The 20,270-nt window shown below is 31.8% G+C and overlaps 2 protein-coding genes across 2 annotated transcripts in view; one reads left to right on the top strand and one right to left on the bottom strand.

Annotated features, from left to right (window-relative positions):
• The window catches only part of LOC145334813 (protein RCC2 homolog), a 73,879-nt gene extending 62,879 nt beyond the window's left edge, over nucleotides 1-11,000 (top strand). Inside the window, exons 14-17 of the mRNA XM_080180435.1 lie at nucleotides 4,656-4,725; nucleotides 5,444-5,538; nucleotides 10,268-10,327; nucleotides 10,852-11,000. Of these exons, the coding sequence (XP_080036561.1) occupies nucleotides 4,656-4,725; nucleotides 5,444-5,538; nucleotides 10,268-10,327; nucleotides 10,852-10,902 (276 nt within the window). The 3' untranslated portion in view covers nucleotides 10,903-11,000. The remainder of the gene's footprint in view (nucleotides 1-4,655; nucleotides 4,726-5,443; nucleotides 5,539-10,267; nucleotides 10,328-10,851) is intronic.
• Hacd2 (3-hydroxyacyl-CoA dehydratase 2) overlaps nucleotides 1-20,270 on the bottom strand; it is a 148,118-nt gene that overhangs the window by 110,867 nt on the left and 16,981 nt on the right. The gene's annotated exons all lie outside the window — the stretch shown is intronic.

The raw sequence follows: 20,270 nt of genomic DNA, 5'->3' as shown, positions 1-20,270 counted from the left end.
TAATAACCTATCCTCTCAGTCTAAAGATAAAGCCTATACACCAGGTTTACGCAAATGTGTCAGAACTTCCCCCCCCCCCCCTTATTTCTGTGGTCGATTTTTTATTTTGATTGTTGTGTTACCCTTTCCAAAAATAGTAATAAAGGGGGGGGGGTAAAATGTGGTGACTCGTGCCACGACATACCAGCAATTTTATTTTGGGTGCTACTCCCTTAGTTTTAGAGATAATTGGATAAAATCTTTTGGGCTGGGTCAGTAATTACCCCAACTAGAGGTATCTTTCAAAAAAAACGGCGGCGGGACCGCCGCTCCCGCCGCCCGCCGCCGTTTTCTGCCGCCACCAAAAAAATTTTTTTTTTTTGCATTTCTCGCCGAATTAGGCAATTTGGAATCATTTGAGACCATGTTATTTTTTTCAAAAATTTTTCCCCTTACAAGCAACCCTGCGGGGGGACAGTCATTTTTTTCAAATTCTCGTATATCAAGGTATATCTTAAATACAGTACATCTCCTGTGATTTTGAAGATATTGAAACAAAATCTTTTTAGGTTGGTAAGTAAAAAATATTTGAATTAAGAAAACGGCGGCGGGACCGCCGCTCCGCCGTCCGCCGCCGTTTTACGCCGCCAACAAAAAATTTTTTTTTTTGCATTTCTCGCCGAATTAGGCAATTTGGAATCATTTGAGACCATGTTATTTTTTTCAAAAATTTTTCCCCTTACAAGCAGCCCTGCGGGGGGACTTAGTCATTTTTTTCAAATTCTCGTATATCAAGGTATATCTTAAATTCAGTACTTCTCCTGTGCTTTTGAAGATATTGGAACAAAATCTTTTTTGATGGGTCAGTAATAAATATTTGCGAGAAATGCAAAAAAAAAAATTTTTTGTTGGCGGCGTATAACGGCGGCGGACGGCGGGAGCGGCGGTCCCGCCGACGTTTTCTTAATTCAAATATTTTTTACTTACCAACCTAAAAAGATTTTGTTTCAATATCTTCAAAATCACAGGAGAAGTACTGTATTTAAGATATACCTTGATATACGAGAATTTGAAAAAAATGACTAAGTCCCCCCGCAGGGCTGCTTGTAAGGGTAAAAATTTTTGAAAAAAATAACATGGTCTCAAATGATTTCAAATTGCCTAATTCGGCGAGAAATGCAAAAAAAAAAATTTTTTTGGTGGCGGCGGAAAACGGCGGCGGGCGGCGGGAGCGGCGGTCCCGCCGCCGTTTTTTTTGAAAGATACCTCTAGTTGGGGTAATTACTGACCCAGCCCAAAAGATTTTATCCAATTATCTCTAAAACTAAGGGAGTAGCACCCAAAATAAAATTGCTGGTATGTCGTGGCACGAGTCACCACATTTTACCCCCCCCCTTTCCCAGGACTTATAAGCTATCCTATAAAGGAGAACCATATCGGTTCCGTGGTTAGCGAGATCCTTTGGTACACACAGACACCCACCCAGATATCCTTTTAATTTATTATAAGGATAAAAATAAACTAGTTTTCAATCTTCAACGTAAAAAAGTGATGTTTATGTTTATTATGTAGATTTAAAATTAAGTGTTTGTTTGTTTTTACGTAAGTAGTTACTATATTGTATGTATTAGGTACATATGTTGATAGAAATCAACAAACGAGGACTTTATTAACAAGCAATTTCACTAACGGCTACGGGGCACTTAAAGGAAAAGGGGGTGTATGTTGACCCTTCACTTTTAATCTTAGTTTTTAAAAGAAAAAGTAAATAAACAAGGATGACAACATCCATAAAAGGGAAGCACTGAAACGGTAGGACAAACGGACATTAACATTTACATAGTGTCAGAACTGAATAATCAGAATATAAATGTATAAGAGCCGAAGCAAAATTGTAAGTAAAATTTGTTGAAAAACTGCTTGATACAGGATAATGTTTATGGACATACTTACATTTTTAAGACTTGATTATAGAGTTGCTTTGCATATAATAATACTAGAGTTGGCTCGATATAATTATCTCCCTATTGGCTAGTTTTCTATATGCATATCTATTTCTCAATAAATCTATTTTCCTCACCCGGCATTACTATCTAAAAGAAAGTAAATATTTAATAATCTAAATGATTTTTAAAAGATTTTTTAAATTATATTTTTTCTTTACATTACCATCACCAAAGGGTTAATGATGATGATTACAATTTTAGTTTAATATTTGAACACACAAAGTGTCGCCACAATCGAATTCTTTTAAAATAGAGTTTTCTTAAATTTATTATATTATAAATCTAAATTTTCTTTTTTATGATTAGAAATTAAATACATCGATATAAGGTAAATAGCAACATGAAATTAAAAAAAGAAATTTATTTTTAATAAAGTAAAATAATGGGTCTTATCGTTCTGGGCAATGAGAGTTTATTATGGATTATTGGAGCACTATGAGTTTTAAACAAATATTCCTTGGAAAACTTGAGCTCGTTTATAGACATTTATTTCCTATATAGATCTGACATGGATCTTGAAGCAATTAAGCAGGCCGTTTTGTACATGTTAAAAATTGGAAGATTTCATTAAATAAAAGTTATCGCAAATATACTTAGTAAATAATTTGTTGTCCCAGGAATTAATATACCAAAAATCAGATCAATCGGATGATTAGATTACATAAAAATTTGTTATTAAAAAAAGTAAATAAATCAACATGTTTAAAATGGACGTACGGACATTTTGGTGATGATTATAGAGTTGCTACGCTTTCTAAATCGTACCTAACTACTAAAGGAATCACCATGGAAAATAAAAAATCGATAGGACAATTCTTGCTTAAATTAACGAAAAAAGCTATCCGTTACGGACGGACGGACCGACCCTAATTATAGAAAAGCTTCGCTTTTAAAAATTGATTTTCCAACTTGATGATAAAAAAAGTTATAAAGCTGCAATGTTAACATGTTAAAAGAACAATGTCGGTTCAGCGAGTGTCTACGGTACACACAGACAGACACATACACATCTTGTTACTAATACGTAAGTAAAATTAACTTGCCAGCATTAATGTCCATTGCCTTCTCCCTAAATTCCTGGCTTCATTTTATATTATTTTACAATATTTTAATTAATGTTTTTTTTGTACATTTTATTAAAGTTTTTGTTTAATTAACCTACGTAAAAACAATTTTATCCTCAAAACAAATAAATCTACTTACTTGTTTTTAATAAAAGCGAAGATCTTCTTTAATGAAGTGACGTTTGTCCGTAACGGATAGCTTTTGTTGTTAATTTAAGCATGTTAGAATTTTCTTATCGATTTCAAACGTTGTATATTGATTTATGTAACATTTAGGTTCTATTTAGAATCCGTAGCAACTCTATATTTGTTACCTACCAGAAGGTCCGTACGTCTTTTTAAGACATGCTGATTTTATTTTGACAAAAATTTATTGTATTATAGGTATTTTGGATCAACTGCAGTTCACGACAAAATATTCCTGGTAACGAACATTTTAAAAATCTATGAATTTTAAAGGTTGCCAGCTGCCAAACGGCTGAACGTACAGATCATACCCGCACACCGTTTCAAGCGGCATAAGAAGGCCTACAAATTATCTGGAATAGCCATAAATCAATAATACACAAATTATCTCGCAGTGCTAAGAAATGCGCTAAAAAGACATATTATATGCGTTTTTTTCAGTAAGTGCATCATTGGATCTTGGATATTCCAGATTATTTGTAGGGCTTCTTGTGCCGCTTAAAACGGTGTGTTGGCATGATCTGTACGTTCAGCCGTTTGGCAGCTCGCAGCCTTTAAAATTCATAGATTTTTGGAAATATTCGTTACCAGGAATATTTTACCGTCAACTGCAGTTGATCCGGTATTTTTATCCTGTTCATCTGTTTTTTTTTAAATTGATGATTTCTATGATGATAAGGTTCAATATTATGAATAAAGTATCTCGACAATCAAGTCCTAAAATATAAGGTTTGCCTCAGCAAATATCTTGTATATACGCAATTTAACAACTTTTACTATTTTAGTATATATTAGTATATTTGTTTTAGGTCTTACTGTCTGAATTTTAAGCTTAGCTTTTATGGGTGCTATCATCCTTGTTAAATAAGATACGTATTATGTAAGTTTTCGACAACAATTCATATACTTCATTGCCCGTAAATATTTTTAAAATAATAAATAGATAACTGATTATACGAACTTGGTATACTAATAATGAATTAAACAAGGATGACAATATCTAAAAAAGCGAAGCTCTTAAATCTGAAGGAAGGACAACCGAGCAATAACTCTTGTAGAGTGTTGAGAACATATAAACAAAGCATTAATTTGTAAGTTTTAACGAAATTGTGCATAAGTTTGTTACAAAATTGCGTGAATGCAGGATACAGTGAAGGACATTCTTTCATTTTTAGGATTTGATTATAGAGATACTTCTTTGTTGTCATGTGAATCATAGGAATTATATCAAAATCAAATAATAAAGATTGTTTAATATATATCTTAGAATGTTGAAACTAAGCAGATTTTCATAGACATACGGAAATTCTGGTACCATTTATATAGTTGCTACGCTTACTAAACCGTGCTTAACTGTTATAGGAATTCTCATGCAAAGTTTGAAATCGATAGGACAATTCTGACATTTCTAATGTTTTAGAATATTGGATTCTTCCGCAAGGGTTGGAACTACATCGGAGAGGACGGTTCAGTCATGCAGACAAATGCTGGTAAGGTTTTTTTCTAGTAGGGCTTTGAAACCGATTAGTATCCGCTGGATTAGAACCGGTTCTTAGCCATACTGAAAAGTTATGTATAGCATCATATTATATTTAGTTTTCTACGAATATTATAATGTACAATCATAAGATCAAGTCCAGTTTTGTTAGCCTGTGCCTAATAAAACCGGTTTTAATCCTATAATTGTACATTTTAAACGGCTTTCCGCGGATATACAATGTACAATTATAAGATTAAAACTATTTTTTTTTAGCCCCGAGGTGCCGGAGGCACCGGCTAAAAAAACTGGTTTAAATCTTATGATTGTACATTTTTATATTCGTAGAAAGCTGGATATAATACGGTGCTAGACATAGTTTTTTCGTATGGATGAGAACCGGTTCCTATCCACCGGATTCGAATGAATACGAGAAATGAATATTATTGTATTTGGAAAAGTTGCGTAATTTTTAGTAGCGAAGCTACTCTGTAATTCACTTTGTCCGTCAGTACATCCTTCTGCAACGCTATGGGAAAATTAAATTTTCTCCGCTGCTAATAAAGTTTTACCTCTTTTTTTTCTTTCAACATACTGTTTTTTTTATGCGTCTTTAAAGAAAAAGACTTTACTTTTTACTTCTTTCACAAATTCAAAAAAAAATAATTCTTTTTTGTCATCTGTCATTTTTTTCATTTAAAAAAGTTCTAAGTTTTCTTTTATCATTTCAGGCCCTTGCTATGGAGAACTTGGAACTGGTGAGAAATTCAGAACTCAGGGTGTACCAAAGAAATCTAAGGAGTTTCAGTATGCCAATATTCTCAAGGTTAGTTCAAATTATGGAGTGTCTCAAAAAATAATAAATCTTCTAAATACCTACAAAAGTATTTTACAAAAGTAATATGTGTATAATATAAAGTAGTAAAGTTTTTTTTGTCTGAAACTTAAGATTCAAATATGTGTCCTGGGATGATTTCATTTTTGGCTGTTTAATTTCTAGAATTAAGTCTTATGTTGGTTTTAAGCTATTTTTCTAGCTTATTTCTGCAAATATAGAGCCCCTAAATGCTGGAAGCGCAGGCATTACTTATTTACTAGCAGTGTGATCAAAAGTAATACTAATTAAAAAGTTAAAATCCTAAGAGAAGATTAAAATTTTGTCCTCTAGAAATGTTGTTTATTTAGCTCAGTATGTCATAAATGAATAAGATATTTGAAATTTTAAATTTTTTTGTATTCAATAGAATTGTTATATGTTAAATTCTTTAAATTTGATTTTCATGTTTTCTAATTATTTGGATATTAAATTTCAATTGTTAATATTAAATTTAGTTACCTAGAAATTTAAGTTTTCTAAAATTAAGTCAAAATATTAACTATTCATTAAATTCAAATAAAAAAGTAATTTTAAAATATCAAATATTAACAAGGATAATTATGTTTAAGACTAGGAACTTTATCAAAGAAAAATGGGAACTATACTAGCTCTTTGTATGTTGTATTATCCTATTATGGAACTAGTGTAGCTCTTTGCATGTTTAAATAATCAGCTACACTTAAATATTTTATTATTCAAGTGTGGAACTAGTGTAGCTCTTTGCATGTTTAAATAATCAGCTACACTTAAATATTTTATTATTCTAGTGTGGAACTAGTGTAGCTCTTTGTATATTTAAATAATCAGATAAACTTAAATATTTTATTATTCTAGTGTGGAACTAGTGTAGCCAGTGGCGTGCGAAGCACTTTGTCTAGGGGGGGGCATTTTGAAGATTTTGTAAAATTTTGCCCCCCCCCCCATTTTGATTATATATACTAATTTTAAATAAGGGCGTTTTAAGGGGTGGGATTATTTGATTATGGGCCTTCTAGTCCTTATCCCTTCTTCCCCATCCCTTCCCCATCCCTTCCCCCATCCCTATTTCCCATTTATATCCCCCATCTCTTCCCCCCCCCACCTCTTCTCCCCCATCCCTTCTCCCCACCCTGCAATGACCGAAGGGAAGGGAGCTAGAAAGCATCTTTGAAAAAAAAGTACAGAAGATAATTTAACCTTCCCCCCCCCCTCCCCCACCACAAAACATTTTTTATGGGTGTAAGGGGATGTTATAAAATCTCAGCAGGAAGGATGAATAACCCCATTAAAAAAAAATTTTGGGGGGGGAAAGATAAAATACTCATTTTGGAAATAATTTACCAAAAATTAACCTAATATGTAAAACTGATTTCAAATATTTCTTTATTGTATGACAACAAGGATGACAACATCTTTAAGTAGCAAAGCACAAAAAATCATTAATAAGAATACAGACAAGTAGATTTAAAGAGCATCTGTTGAAATAAATATATATTTTAGGTAAAAAAAAAGTTACAAATCCTTTTTCCTGTATGTTGTGTGATGACAGTCAAAGTAAATTACATACTGGATGCTCAAAACAGCGAGAAATTTTATTTTTTTTAATATTATAATCCACAAAAAATTTATCGTACCATAAAAACCAAAGATATAAAGAACTATGTAAAAAATAAAAAAATTACTTGTCCTTTCATCTACAGGTATAAAAATCTCTTAGAAATATGGAAAACTTTGGGGTATAGTCTCTTTTGTGGCAACGGCTCTTAAGGGGCATTTTGTCGTATTTTCATAGTAGCTTTTAATAGGTTATTCTAGGTTAAGTTAGATCAGGTGATTTCCCTGCAGGGTTAGGCAATTGGCCCCGCAGGAGCTATAAATATGGGAAAAGCTACTGTGAAAATACGACAAAATGCACCTTAAGAGGCAATGTCACAAAAGAGACTATACCCGAAATTTAAAAGATACAAAAATAGCCAAAAACGTCCTGAAAAGCAGTCCGACCTCCATGAATTTTTAATAGTTAATAATACTCCATAATGATGGGAATGTTAACATTAAGTTTTAGCTTCTATCTTTAATTGCAGTTGAAAAAATCACATTTCTCCCTTAGCATTACGTACTGACAGCAATAGTGAATTAGAGAGAAGCAAAAAAGTTATATCAACATATCCTACCCTCTTTAAATGGCACTTTAAAACTCTGTAAATATTTACTCCCCCTTTGAACTAAAATCAATTAAAGACAACAAGAGTGGCGTATTTTATCAAGTTAGGAATATAGAGTGTAGTTAGTTTTAAGGGTTTTTAATGAAAATTGCCATAAAAAAACATGTCTTTTTGTAAGGGTCAGGGATAAGGGATAGGAAACCTGGCCATTAATTAGGTCCCGGCCTAGATTCTAAAGGGATATTGCAACTATTACTAATTCCTATCAAACTGGCGGACGCTCCCAAGTAACTATCGCTCTAAACCAATTAGAATCGGCCTGTTTTGTATCAACCAATCACCAATTGGCGGAAATTTTAGAAGCAGATAATTCTAGAAAAAATAATGATTTGTCTGCTACGAAAAAATAAATATAAATGGTGTTAGATCACATTAGTTTAATTATTAAATCTGCTTAGAGTTAAACATTAAAAAAGGGCCATATAGAAAAAACAAAAATAACGGGATTATTTTTTTGGAAAGAAGGTAGCTACTTATTTTCATTTGGTAGTTTATAAATTAGATGTTGTATTTTGAATTTTAAAAATTTAATACGGATTTGATACAACACCTTAACCCTAATATTTGTACAATACAACACAGTACAGATATATCATTACATTATAGTATCCAAAGAACTTGATAGAATGTTACCCAAGTGCATATTAATTTATTTATTTTGAATTTTAATTAGCAATGAAATTTTCAAAAAAAATTTTTACTCATTAATAAAAAAGCAAATAATACAAACTAAAATCTGTCTGAGGGAAACCCAACGATAGCTTTCTGACAGTTCAAATTACCAAAGTAAAAGATAAAAAAATTTTGGGAGAGAAAAAACTTCATTTTAACAAAAGCCATTAATATAAAGGTTTATAAAAAGTTATGTTTTTTACTTTAAACTAGCTACCTGAATTTGATTCTATACTTTATCTACACACACACACACAGCTTTTTCATTAGCATTTAGGACGAACCACTGCGCCATCCCAAAACTGGTTTATTAGGCCTAGGCTTGAAATAGGCCTGAAATAATATTTTCCTATGTTTCCCATCCCTTATCCCTGGTAAGGGTATGTACACAAAAAAAATGATAAACTTATCCTGAAAATAATATGACATCATATATAGTTATTCATTTAGACAGACATACAGTGTTGAGAAAAAGGCTTAGATAAATATCAACGATGTTTCTTTTTTATATAAAATAACTTTTTGATTAAATATTTGTTGTTTTCAAATGTTTTTATAGAAATAAAAACAAAATATACAATGTGATAAAAGCAGAAACCATTTGGAAGGGCGCGAAGCACAAATTTTTTTCTTCAAATATGCAGGGAGGGAGGGGTTTTTGGGCTATTTATTACACTAGTCCCCAATATTTCATATAAAATTTACTTATTCGTTGGCTCAACAACTTAGGGGACTTTAATGGAATTTTGATTGGTTGGTTAATTAAGTCGATTTTCCATACATTTCATCCACTAATTGTAATCTATATAAGGGGTAATTTTGTGAAACATCATTGGGGATGTACAAAATTTCTTTGGTAAGTTTATATTATAAAAAATAAAATACTTTCTTTTACCTGGTTTGTTATGTTCAGTGAAAAAAGATTATAACATAATTTCTACACTAATTAAAAAATTTGGTAAGGTTAAATGAATAGTAACTGTCTGGTTGGCGCGAAGCGCCAAAAATTTTTTTTTGAGTATTTCTTGATTTTTTTTTGGAAACTGGGATAGTTTTGCTTTTTGTAGGGTAGGGGGCAAAAAGGGGCATTTTTGTTGACCAGGGGGGGGCAAAATGGGGCATTTTAAAACATTTAGGGGGGGGCGGCGGCTAGGGGGGGGCAGGGGGGGGCGTTTTGGTCGCTAGGGGGGGGCGATTGCCCCAAATGCCCCCTTCGGTTCGCACGCCACTGAGTGTAGCTCTTTGTATGTTTATATTATCATATACACTTGTATTTTGTATTATTCTAGTGTGGAACTAGTGTACCTCTTTGTATGTTTATTTTATCAGATAAACTTGTATGTTGTTAATTCTAGTGTGGAACTAGTGTAGCTCTTTGTGTGTTTACATTATTAGATATACTTGTATGTTGTATCCTTTTAGTGTGGAACTAGTGTAGCTCTTTATATGTCTATATTATCAGATATACTTGTATTTTGTATTATTATAGTGTGGAACTAGTGTAGCTCTTTGTATGTTTATATTATCAGAATCAGATATACTTGAATGTTGTATTATTCTAGTGTGGAACTAGTGTAGCTCTTTGTATGTTTATATTATCAGATATACTTGTATGTTGTATTATTCTAGTATAGAACTAGTGTAGCTCTTTGTATGTTTATATTATTAGATATACTTGTATGTTGTATTATTCTAGTGTGAGCTAGTGTAGCTCTTTGTGTGTTTATATTATCAGATATTTTTTTTAGTGTGGAACTAGTGTGGCTCTTTGTATGTTTATATTAACAGATATATTATTTTAGTGTGGAACTGGTGTAGCTCACTGTGTGTATGTGATCAGAGATACTACAGAAGAAGACAAGGTATTTATTTAATTAACAGCCATCAGACAACCCACCCATTGATTGCATTACCTTTAGGTACAAGTTTATGAACTTTTACAATTCTTCATCTCGAAACGAGGGTGACAGATTAAATCAAAGTCCCTTCCTCTAATGTAAAATTACAACTTTAATTCGCGATTTCGTATTTATAAGAGCAAATATTTGATAAACATTAAAGACTTCCTATTTAATTTTCTTATCGTATTATATAAAGTAATGAGACATTTTTGTCTTTTGCTTAAAATTTCGATAACTACTGACTGATTGAGTTCTCCATTTTACGGAAGGTCCCTGGTTGGTTTTAAGCTATTTATTTTCTTTACCTATGATTGGTTTTATGCTATTTTCTTACTCCACTTGCTTCTTTAAATAAAGAGCTCCTAGATGCTAGAGCTTCTAGTTATAGATAAGAGAAGGTAAACATATTTTTTTGAGCGATCGATACTTTTTGAAGCATTGAGCCTTTGAGAAACCTGAAATTTAATCCATTTTTTCTCCGCTAGGAGGAACTGGAGGAGTACGATGATCTTGAGCAGGAGGAATACGCAGCCTAGGAGACAACACCCAGCCAGACATCCAACCAGATAACTAGCTAGGAAAATTAATCCTACAAACAAAACAAACCAGCTGCACTGATCCACTAAATGAATAATTAAAGAAAACAAGATCAATGACATTTAATTCTTACAGACCTAACCATTAACAATAATATTCCCGCTATTTTATCTTGATTTTTCCCGCCAATTTCATCTTTATTTTTCCCGCCACTTCATCTCAATTTTTCCCGCCATTTTTGTCTACGCCAAAGCAGCCTATGGCCGACTGCCAAACTAATGATTTTATGTTGTACTTACTATTTCTTCGTGGTAAAATGAGTATTTTTTTATTAAAAAAAATTATGATATTTATTCATAGTAAAAAGCACTTAATCTTTATTGTGATAACAATAAACTTTATTTTTTTCGGCCTAAAAAACTGAATTTTTACAAAAAAAAACATTTTTAAGATGGATAAGATTGTCTTTCAAAATTTTGGTCTTTTTTAATGAAATAAAATCAAATTTGTTATTTTATCTCCTCTGCATGTAAGATAATAAGTATAAAATATTTTATTCGCATTTATTCATTAACATGAGCGTTAACATATCACAATGTAATAGAATTATAAATAAGTTGAAGTGAGATTTACACACTTAATAATTAATAGTTTAAATCGTTAGCTTGTCTCTTTAAAACTAACTCTTTTAGTAAAAATTTATAGCAATCAAATTTTTGATGACTATAAGTATAAGGATAGTAGATACAGAAAAGAAGGGAACAATGGACTGGTTATTATACTAGTCCACAAAGTTTTATAAAAACATTTTTTAACATCTTTTGGGACTTGAATTTTGATTGTTTGTTTCATTAAGTTCAAACATTTCAAACACTAATAGTAATCTGCAGAATAGGTAATTTTATACATCATCATTGGGGATGTACATCAATTTTTTGGTCGGTGCTTTAACCCTTTAGATCCCTGTAATAAATTACATTCTTAACTTTCTGCTTTACCAAAGCATTATACAACTTATTTTATAATCTTGCACATTGTGATATTTTTATCCTCTTGTTTTCATTAATTTCATTTTAAATGTTTTTCACTTCTATCATAAACATTTTTAGCTAAATTAGATCAAGTTAATATTATTGTAATAGATAGGGCAAGCATGGCTAGAGAAAACTCTAGTTAAATATATTACTTGAAGGATGGTATTCTTTGGCAAATTATAAGAATAAAGTAATTTTGTTAGCCTTGAGGGGCCGAAGGTGCGGGCTATCAAAACTGGTTTTACTTTTAGAATTTGTATTTAATATTTGTGGAAAATTTTCTGCTATACAAGGCGTCACATGTTTTTCTTCAGCATGGCGGAGAACCGGTTCTAATCCAGCAGATATTAGTCGGTTTTGAAGCCATACTAGTTCCCAATTTACTACATAATCTTTGTTCCATTTTAAGTTTTCAGAAAATTAAGGAATTTTCTTGATTACTTGGAGAATTTTTAATTTTCTCGGTTTTATCAAAGAAATAAATTATCTTTCCTCTGATCAAAGGTTATGTAAATTGAATATTTCAATAAAAAAGTAATCTCATTTATTTAAATTAGCCTCTTTTATAACTAAATATTGTACTTTTTACTACTAGTATTATAATTTTTTATCCAAAAAAAGTTAATAAACATTCTGGTGTAAAACTGTAAAACCATTGAAACTTTTCTAATTCATAAAAAGAAAATGATAATTTATTTTTGTATTAATTTGTATTTTGTATGATTGGTATTTATATCATTTTTAACATTTACTGATGGTTTACCTTCTTCTACTTATTTTTATTGTATTTTTAAATCAATTGTAAAATGTTTCTCAATGTAATAATAAATCTTAAATAGTAAATCATTGCATTTTTATTTTAAACTTTTGGTGCGTTTTATCCTTATTAGGTATATAAAAAAGTAAGTTTTTTTCGTCTAAAGAATTAAGTTTTATGGACATATATTCAGTGATCCTATTATACAAAGGAGTAAGATTTTTTTACTGTATCTTTATATTTGGATAACTAATGAAACGAATCAGTCTCTATTTTATGAAAGCTTCACATAGGTCCCTGTTTGGTCGTCGACTAATTTTAGATAAGCCTTGATATGGTTTTAGACTATTTTTCTGAAAATAGCTTTATAAGAAAGCATAAGAACTATCAATAAATTTGTATACATTATATATTTTATACATGTTTTATTTACTAAGTATATTTGCGATTACTTTTATTTAATGAATTCTTCCAATTTTTAACATTTACAAAACGGCCTGCTTTATTGCATCAAGATCCGTGACAGATCTATATAGGAAATAAACGTCTATAAATGAGCTCGAGTCTTCCAATGGTAGAGCGTTTAAAACTCAAAGTGCTCCAATAATCCTCATTAAACTCTCATTGACCAAAGCGATAAGACCTTTATTCTATTTGTTTATGGAATGAATTAAGTTTTTCACTTCATGTTGATATTTGAATTACATTGAAGTATTTAATCCTTATTTCATAAATAAAAAATATACGTTCATAAAAGAGTAATTCTAAGAAAACTCTATTTTTAAAGAATTCGATTGTGGCGACACTTCCTTTGTGTTAAAATATTAAAACTAAAATATTTACTTCTTTTTTTTAGATAGTAATGGCGGGGGAGGAGAATTGATTTATTGAGAAATAGATAAATAAATATGTACTTATAGAAAACTAGCTAATAGCGAGATAGTTATATTGAGCCAACTCTAGTGTTTTATATATTCTTAAGGTAATCTTTACAAAATCGGTCGTAAATAAGAAAGGATTAGAACATCACCATAACAAACTTGAAATTGTGAAAATCATTTATATTTTTCCCGCTAGTCGGCTCTGTATTAAAAGTTAAATTTACCACAAAATGAATAAGTTAGCCCCCTAAAAAAAACAATAATTTCTAATAATAATGTTGACAAAAATATTGCAGGGAAAAGGAAAAGATTATTTTAAAAATGTTATATACCTATAATTATATTTTATGCCATCAGTTCTTGCTAACTTTACCAAAGGTACTTATTCAATTTCTGAAGCCATGTAAAGGTAATGTGATAATTACAGTGTCCCGTACTAGTAACTTTGTCCGTTTCAAAATATCTCGTTCCTAGCCTTAGAAACAAGGACGTCCAAGGAGGGGGGGGCAAAGTGGTGATTACCCCCTCCCCCAAACGTATTTGGGGGTGGGGGGGGGGGATGGTTAAATCGAGCGCCATTTTATCCCTCCCCCATATAACAAATAAAAAAGCTGGGACGCCCCGCTTAGAAGTGACTAATAACCACGATTTTTTATAGTTTATTGCGAATTGTACAATTTGTAGAGGTTTTTTGAGAGTTTCTCAGGCTAGAAACGAGATATTTTGAAACGGACAAAAGTTCCTGATTCTACTTATCAAGGCCTTTCCTGGGAGCACCCTGAAGCCATAGTTATGATGCAATGAATTTTTTACCTTCGTAAGGGCGGACTCAAATTTCTAAGTGCTTGTACCGTCGCAATTTTTGCATTACATAAAAAATATTTTGCATGGGTCATTTTTTTTGCATAAATCAACCATATTTCATATTTTCTAGGACGGGACACTATACTGATGATGTATTTCGTCTGTGTTAGTTATCCAGATCTAACTAACGTGGTTCAATAACAATCTACCCGATACGTTTGAGTTCTCTACTTTAAGTCGGCTTCAGGTAGATCTAGAGATGTTTTTTTCGAATTTATTTCATTGTTGGAATAAGTAGCTATTTTATTTTTAGTCTGAGACCTCGACTCTTAAGCTAGTGACGCAATGTAAAGCAAAGAAAACCATTACCGCGATAATTAATGACTGTATATTTGTTGTTGTTTAAAATTGAATCTTGTAAATAGGGTGAAGCCACTTTGCTTAATTTCTTAGCTAGGTGTTGACCCCCCCCTTCAGTATTACTTGCTTTTTGGTGTTATGACCGTACGCGGCCTTGTAAAGTAAAATCTACAATTAGCGACGTTTTTGGCCTACAGCTTTGAACTTAATATCTCTACCATTACACAGCATTTATATTCGTGTCCGTGGACAACTGTCAGTATTATTTTTAGCACCAATATTGTTTTCTTTTCCTTGCATGGTTTTCATTAAAATAATGATTATAGTTTTGTGTTAAATTTATATTTGGATTCTAAATTAATAAATATTTTCAACTAAATTTTGAGTTGAGAGAGTTAAAAATAGTTTTCCCTACAGAAAATCCACTAAAATAAAATTTTTTTAAATTCAGGGCTACGCAGCCGCAAGGATTTAAGGATTTTACCTACAATTACCTCTAGGGGGCGTGGTGTCGCTTCGGGTTGTAAGCCCTCTCTACGCACGCGTCTTTTTATAGTGTGTAGTAAAGTGTCCATTCTCCCAAAGGGTATTTAGTTAAACAACAGGCAACCAACCTTCTGATTGCACTATCTTTGTCTGCAAGTCATAATTTTGAATGGTAATGGGGAGCGCCTGTTAATGTGCCAAGGAAACCTCCCAACGCTCACTAATAGTGTCACGAGCCATACAGCAGCATAAGCAAAATATGACTGAGATTATAGGTTGAAGGGAGTTCCTGCCCCCCCCCCCCCTCCAACACACACACACAAACTGAAAAGGGTCCGGATGCATCGCAAATGCAGCTTTGAAGATCCTACAAATTATCTTGAAATTGTATCGTGGCTGACGATCCCCTTTTATTTTTTACAAATCATACATTATATAACCAAAAAAGATAATTTTGTAAAAGTTTGGTTAAAACCTTCCTCTTTGGATCCAGATAACCTATAGAGATGGCAACTTCGCTGCTAATATAAATAAATGTGGTTTATTACATTAAAAAACAATAAAAAAAACAGTATTTTATCAAAAATTGTCAGTACCAAGTACCTTACATGTTTTCATTTGCAACTGTAGTAAAATTCTTTTCTAAAAAAAATATCTCAATCAATAATACAAAGTAGTACGATGTCTGTCTGTCTGTCTATCTGTCTGTCTGTCTGTCTGTCTGTCTGTCTGTCTGTCTGTCTGTCTGTCTGTCTGTCTGTCTGTCTGTCTGTCCGTCCGTCTGCCCGTCTGAAGCTTAAGCTCTTCCATGTCCTTAGATGCTAGGGACTCGGATGCTAGTTTATTAAATTGGAACTGAATGTCTATAATTTTCAAGTAATTTAAAAGGACTGTCCACAACAGATACAAATTTTGATTTATCAAAATTTAACCCGAAACCATTGTTCTCTGTTCAATTTGAGCCATATTTTATATTTCTAGCATCGTGATCGAAGCCTTTGAAAATTTTGTCCTCCGCCTATTTGTACTTCCGCTATATCTAAACATAATTTTTAACAAAACTTGTTTTTAATCTTAAAGTTTTTTTTTATTTTAATATCCGCGGAAAGCTGTCTATAGTACGATGCGATAAATAACTATTCCTTTTTTATGAAAAACCACAAGTTTAAGATGAAAATTTGAATATTGCCATTTTTCTAGAAAAAAATTTCATTCATAAAATTTTAATTATAATATATAAAACTAGCGGCTACGCCCCTAGAGGCCTCTAGGGGCACTTGAGGAGGGGGGAGTCGAATTTGATAACCCAATTTCTTATTTTAGATTTTAAAAGAAAAAGTAAAAAAAAAATTTTTTTTTTGGGGGGGGGGACAGGGGGTGCCACTCCATCCTTTTTAATTTTAGTTAAAAAAATTTTATATTTTTTTTTGGGGGGGGGGGATATTTTTCATTTGGACACCCCCAACCCCCCAAAAAAAGTTATAAACCTTCCCAGGACCTTTGAGAAGCTACCCTATTAAGGAGAACCCGATCGGTTCAGCGGTTAGCGAGATCCTTCGTTACAGACACACAGATACACAGATACACAAACAGACAAACATCCTGTTACTTAAGTATAAGGATATAGCGGCTACTCCCTTAAAGGCACTTATGGTAGAGGGGATAAATTGGAGGAGGTCATTTTTTTCTAAGGGCGATTTCCCTTCAGAAGGTCCCCTCCCCCAAAATAGTTTGAAACCTATCAAAGACCCATGAAAAGCTACACTGTAAAGGAGAATTATATAGATTCAGCGTTTAGCGAGATTCTTTGGTACAGACAGACACAGAGAGATTCTGTTACTCTTATAGTGGGATTAATAACAGTTTGACTTTCAAAAAGCGTTTGATAACAGGTAAACATTCTACATTTAGAATTCTATTTTCAATTAATCCTTTTTTTTCGTAAAGCCTGTCTGTCTAAAGCTTAAGATCTCGGTAACCGCTGAACCTATTGGTTTATATTCTTCAGGAAATATACCTACTGCTTATGCTGTGGTTTTAAAATATATTCTTACGTCTTGGGGCGAAGCAATTTAGAACCCCAGCAATTTATCAAAAATCGTCATTAATTCCGTAATTTTTTGCTCATTTCACAAACTTTTTAACATATATTACTAAGTAATTAAAATTTTTACATTACCAAAATTTTAGATTTCTATCTAAAACAATAAAAAAATACACACATAAGTTTTTAACATAAGTTTCTAACAGCTTAGTTGAGAAAGTTTAATGAAGTTTATTTTCGTCTGCTAGTTACAGGGTCCTTGCGATTTGGAAGAGTTAGTTGTCTGGAATATACATCTAAACTTGTACATTTATTAATAAATTTATAGCATTACCTGATTTCCACGTTAAGGACCTTTTTCGTCTGCTAGCAAATTGCTTTCTACCCTTTTGTAGCTACTTGGCTGTGTTAATATTAACGACGCTATTCGTTGATTTTTCAAAGACTCAATTTAAAGTTGGTGCAGTGTTCTTGGAAAGGGGACATACAAATAAAAATAATGAAATTTTATTAAATTTTATTTATTGTAAACAAATATATATAATTTTATAATAATAGTTTACATGAAATAAATAAAAGGGACGCTATAAGGGCTAGACAATAGGGAACAATTACGTTAAATTGAAGTCAATATTATCATCACAAATCTAACTTTTCATAACGTGTGTGTTCCCTTTATCCGTGTTCATTTTTAAACTAAACAATTAAATACATTCATATTCTATATTTAAAATAAATATATTAGTATTGCATAAATATATTTACTCCGTGCCTTAGTAGAATCAAGATATAACCAGTAAAAGACCAATCCTAGTAGGGGGACAAAGTGACGCAAAAATCAGCCATTTGAGGTCATAAAAAATGAGGGAGATGAGAGGATACGTGGAAAAGGATCTCGCTAATCTCTAAACCGATATGGTTCTCCTTTACAGTGACGCTTCTTATAGATCCAGAGAAGGTTTAAACTATTTTGGGGTAGGGTAACTCCCCCCCCCTTCAAGGACCCCTTTAAGTCCTTGGGGCTAGTTCGTTGACTCAAAAACTTGATTTCATTAAGGAACAGTGTTTATTACGAATTATAACATAATACAACCATATAAGTTTAACATTTACTATTCAACAAATATTTGTAATAAAATTTTGTCTAATTATTCATTTTCATAAAAACACAAAATCTGGACAGATTATCATTTTTTTCTTTCGTCAGGTCCCTGCAGCCGCGCTTAGCTTCAGTAGCGAAGTTACTTTACAATCATTTATAAGTATTTTCTTTTTAAAAGCGAAGCTTTTCTATAGTTGGGGTCGGTCCGTACGTCCGTCCGTCCGAGAGATAGCTTTTATTCGTTAATTTAGGCATGTTAGAATTGTCCTATCGATTTCAAACTTTGCATGATGATTCCTGTAGTAGTTGGGTACGATTTAGAAAGTGTAGCAACTCTATAATCATTACCAGAATGTCCTTACGTCCATTTTAAACATGTTAATTTTTCTACTTTTTTAATAACAAATTTTTATGGATCTAAGTATCCGTTTGATCTGATTTTTGGTATATTGATTCTTCGGACAACAAAGAACAATATTATAAGCGAAGCAACTCTATATTCAAGTCCTAAAAATGTAAGTATGTCCATAAACATTATCCTGTATCAAGCAGTTTTTCAACAAATTTACTTTTAATTTTGCTTTGACTCTTATACTTTTATATTCTGATTATTCAGTTTAGACACTATACAAGTATTAATGTCCGTTTGTCCTACCGTTTCAGTGCTTCGCTTTTATGGATGGGAGGGAGGGGACTATGGACTATAGATTACATTGGTACCCGTAAACTCGCGTTGTCTCTTTGGTTTTAATCTAGCAGTGTCTAAATTTTTATAGAACGGGTAATTTTGTTTATCATCATTGGGGATTTATATTAAATTATCAACCATTGTCATTACGTCATGCAGAAATCCATTTCAAAATAAATTTGATTATTTGTAATATGAAATCATGTCTGGTCGATTTAGGTTTCTAGTAGTAGTATTCTCATACGACAATATATCTACGTATTTTATATCCATTATTGCTGTTGTACTTTCCTGTCCAAAAGGTTGCGCTACTACTAAACGTTGTATTCCTTGTTTTAAGTTTAAAGACAAAAGAATGAATTTCAAATGCAAATTTACATGAATTTTTTTTAAGTATAAAAAACTAAACTAAAATAAAATACTTAACAATTTTTTTATGTATATGAGAGAAAGTATTTTTTATCCAAAATGTAGAATTGCTTTTGACTAGCGGTAAAATTGGACGCAAAATTTCATTTTTTTTTTGGTACCTACCCTATTTTGTTAAAAAGATGTTTAATGATTATCCTTATACCAAAGTAACAGGATCTCGCTAACCGCTGAACCGATCGGGTTCTCCTTTACAGGGTATCTTCTCATAGGTCCCGGGAAGGTTTATAACTATTTTCTTGGGGGGTGGGACACCCCCCAACCCCCCCAAAAAATGAAAATTCCCCCCCTCCCTAAAATTTTTTTTTTTATATATTTTTTTTATCTAAAATTAAAAATGAGGGGGGGGGCACCCCAAAATTTTTTATTTTCTTTTGGGTTATTAAATTCGACTCTCTCCTCCTCAAGTGCCCCTAGAGGCCTCTAGGGGGCGTAGCCGCTAGTAATCAAATAAAATATCAAAGTGAAAAGAAACAACCAAAATTTTTCCATTTTTAGACAAAATTTCCATGAAAGTCATTAAAAATAATTAAAAATATTGTATTTAATGAAATAATTTTAAATAATATATTTGAAAATAAATATCTTACTTTTTTACTGTTTTATTCACATTTTTTCTCTCAATATTTTTTATATTGTTTTGCTTATTTAACATGAAAATCACAAAAAAAATCATCATTCCATATAAAATATTATAATTTATTAATTATCACTATTTTTTTTAGAATTTTATCCTTAAAAAAGTTAAATATAATCCTATACATTTTTAGATTACACCCTTT

The sequence above is a fragment of the Acartia tonsa genome, chromosome 12 (genome assembly GCF_053477335.1).
Source record: "Acartia tonsa isolate MP-2025a chromosome 12, ASM5347733v1, whole genome shotgun sequence".
Classification (NCBI taxonomy): domain Eukaryota; kingdom Metazoa; phylum Arthropoda; class Copepoda; order Calanoida; family Acartiidae; genus Acartia; species Acartia tonsa.
Note: the sequence above shows the minus strand (reverse complement) of the source record. Positions and strands in the feature narration are given on the sequence as shown.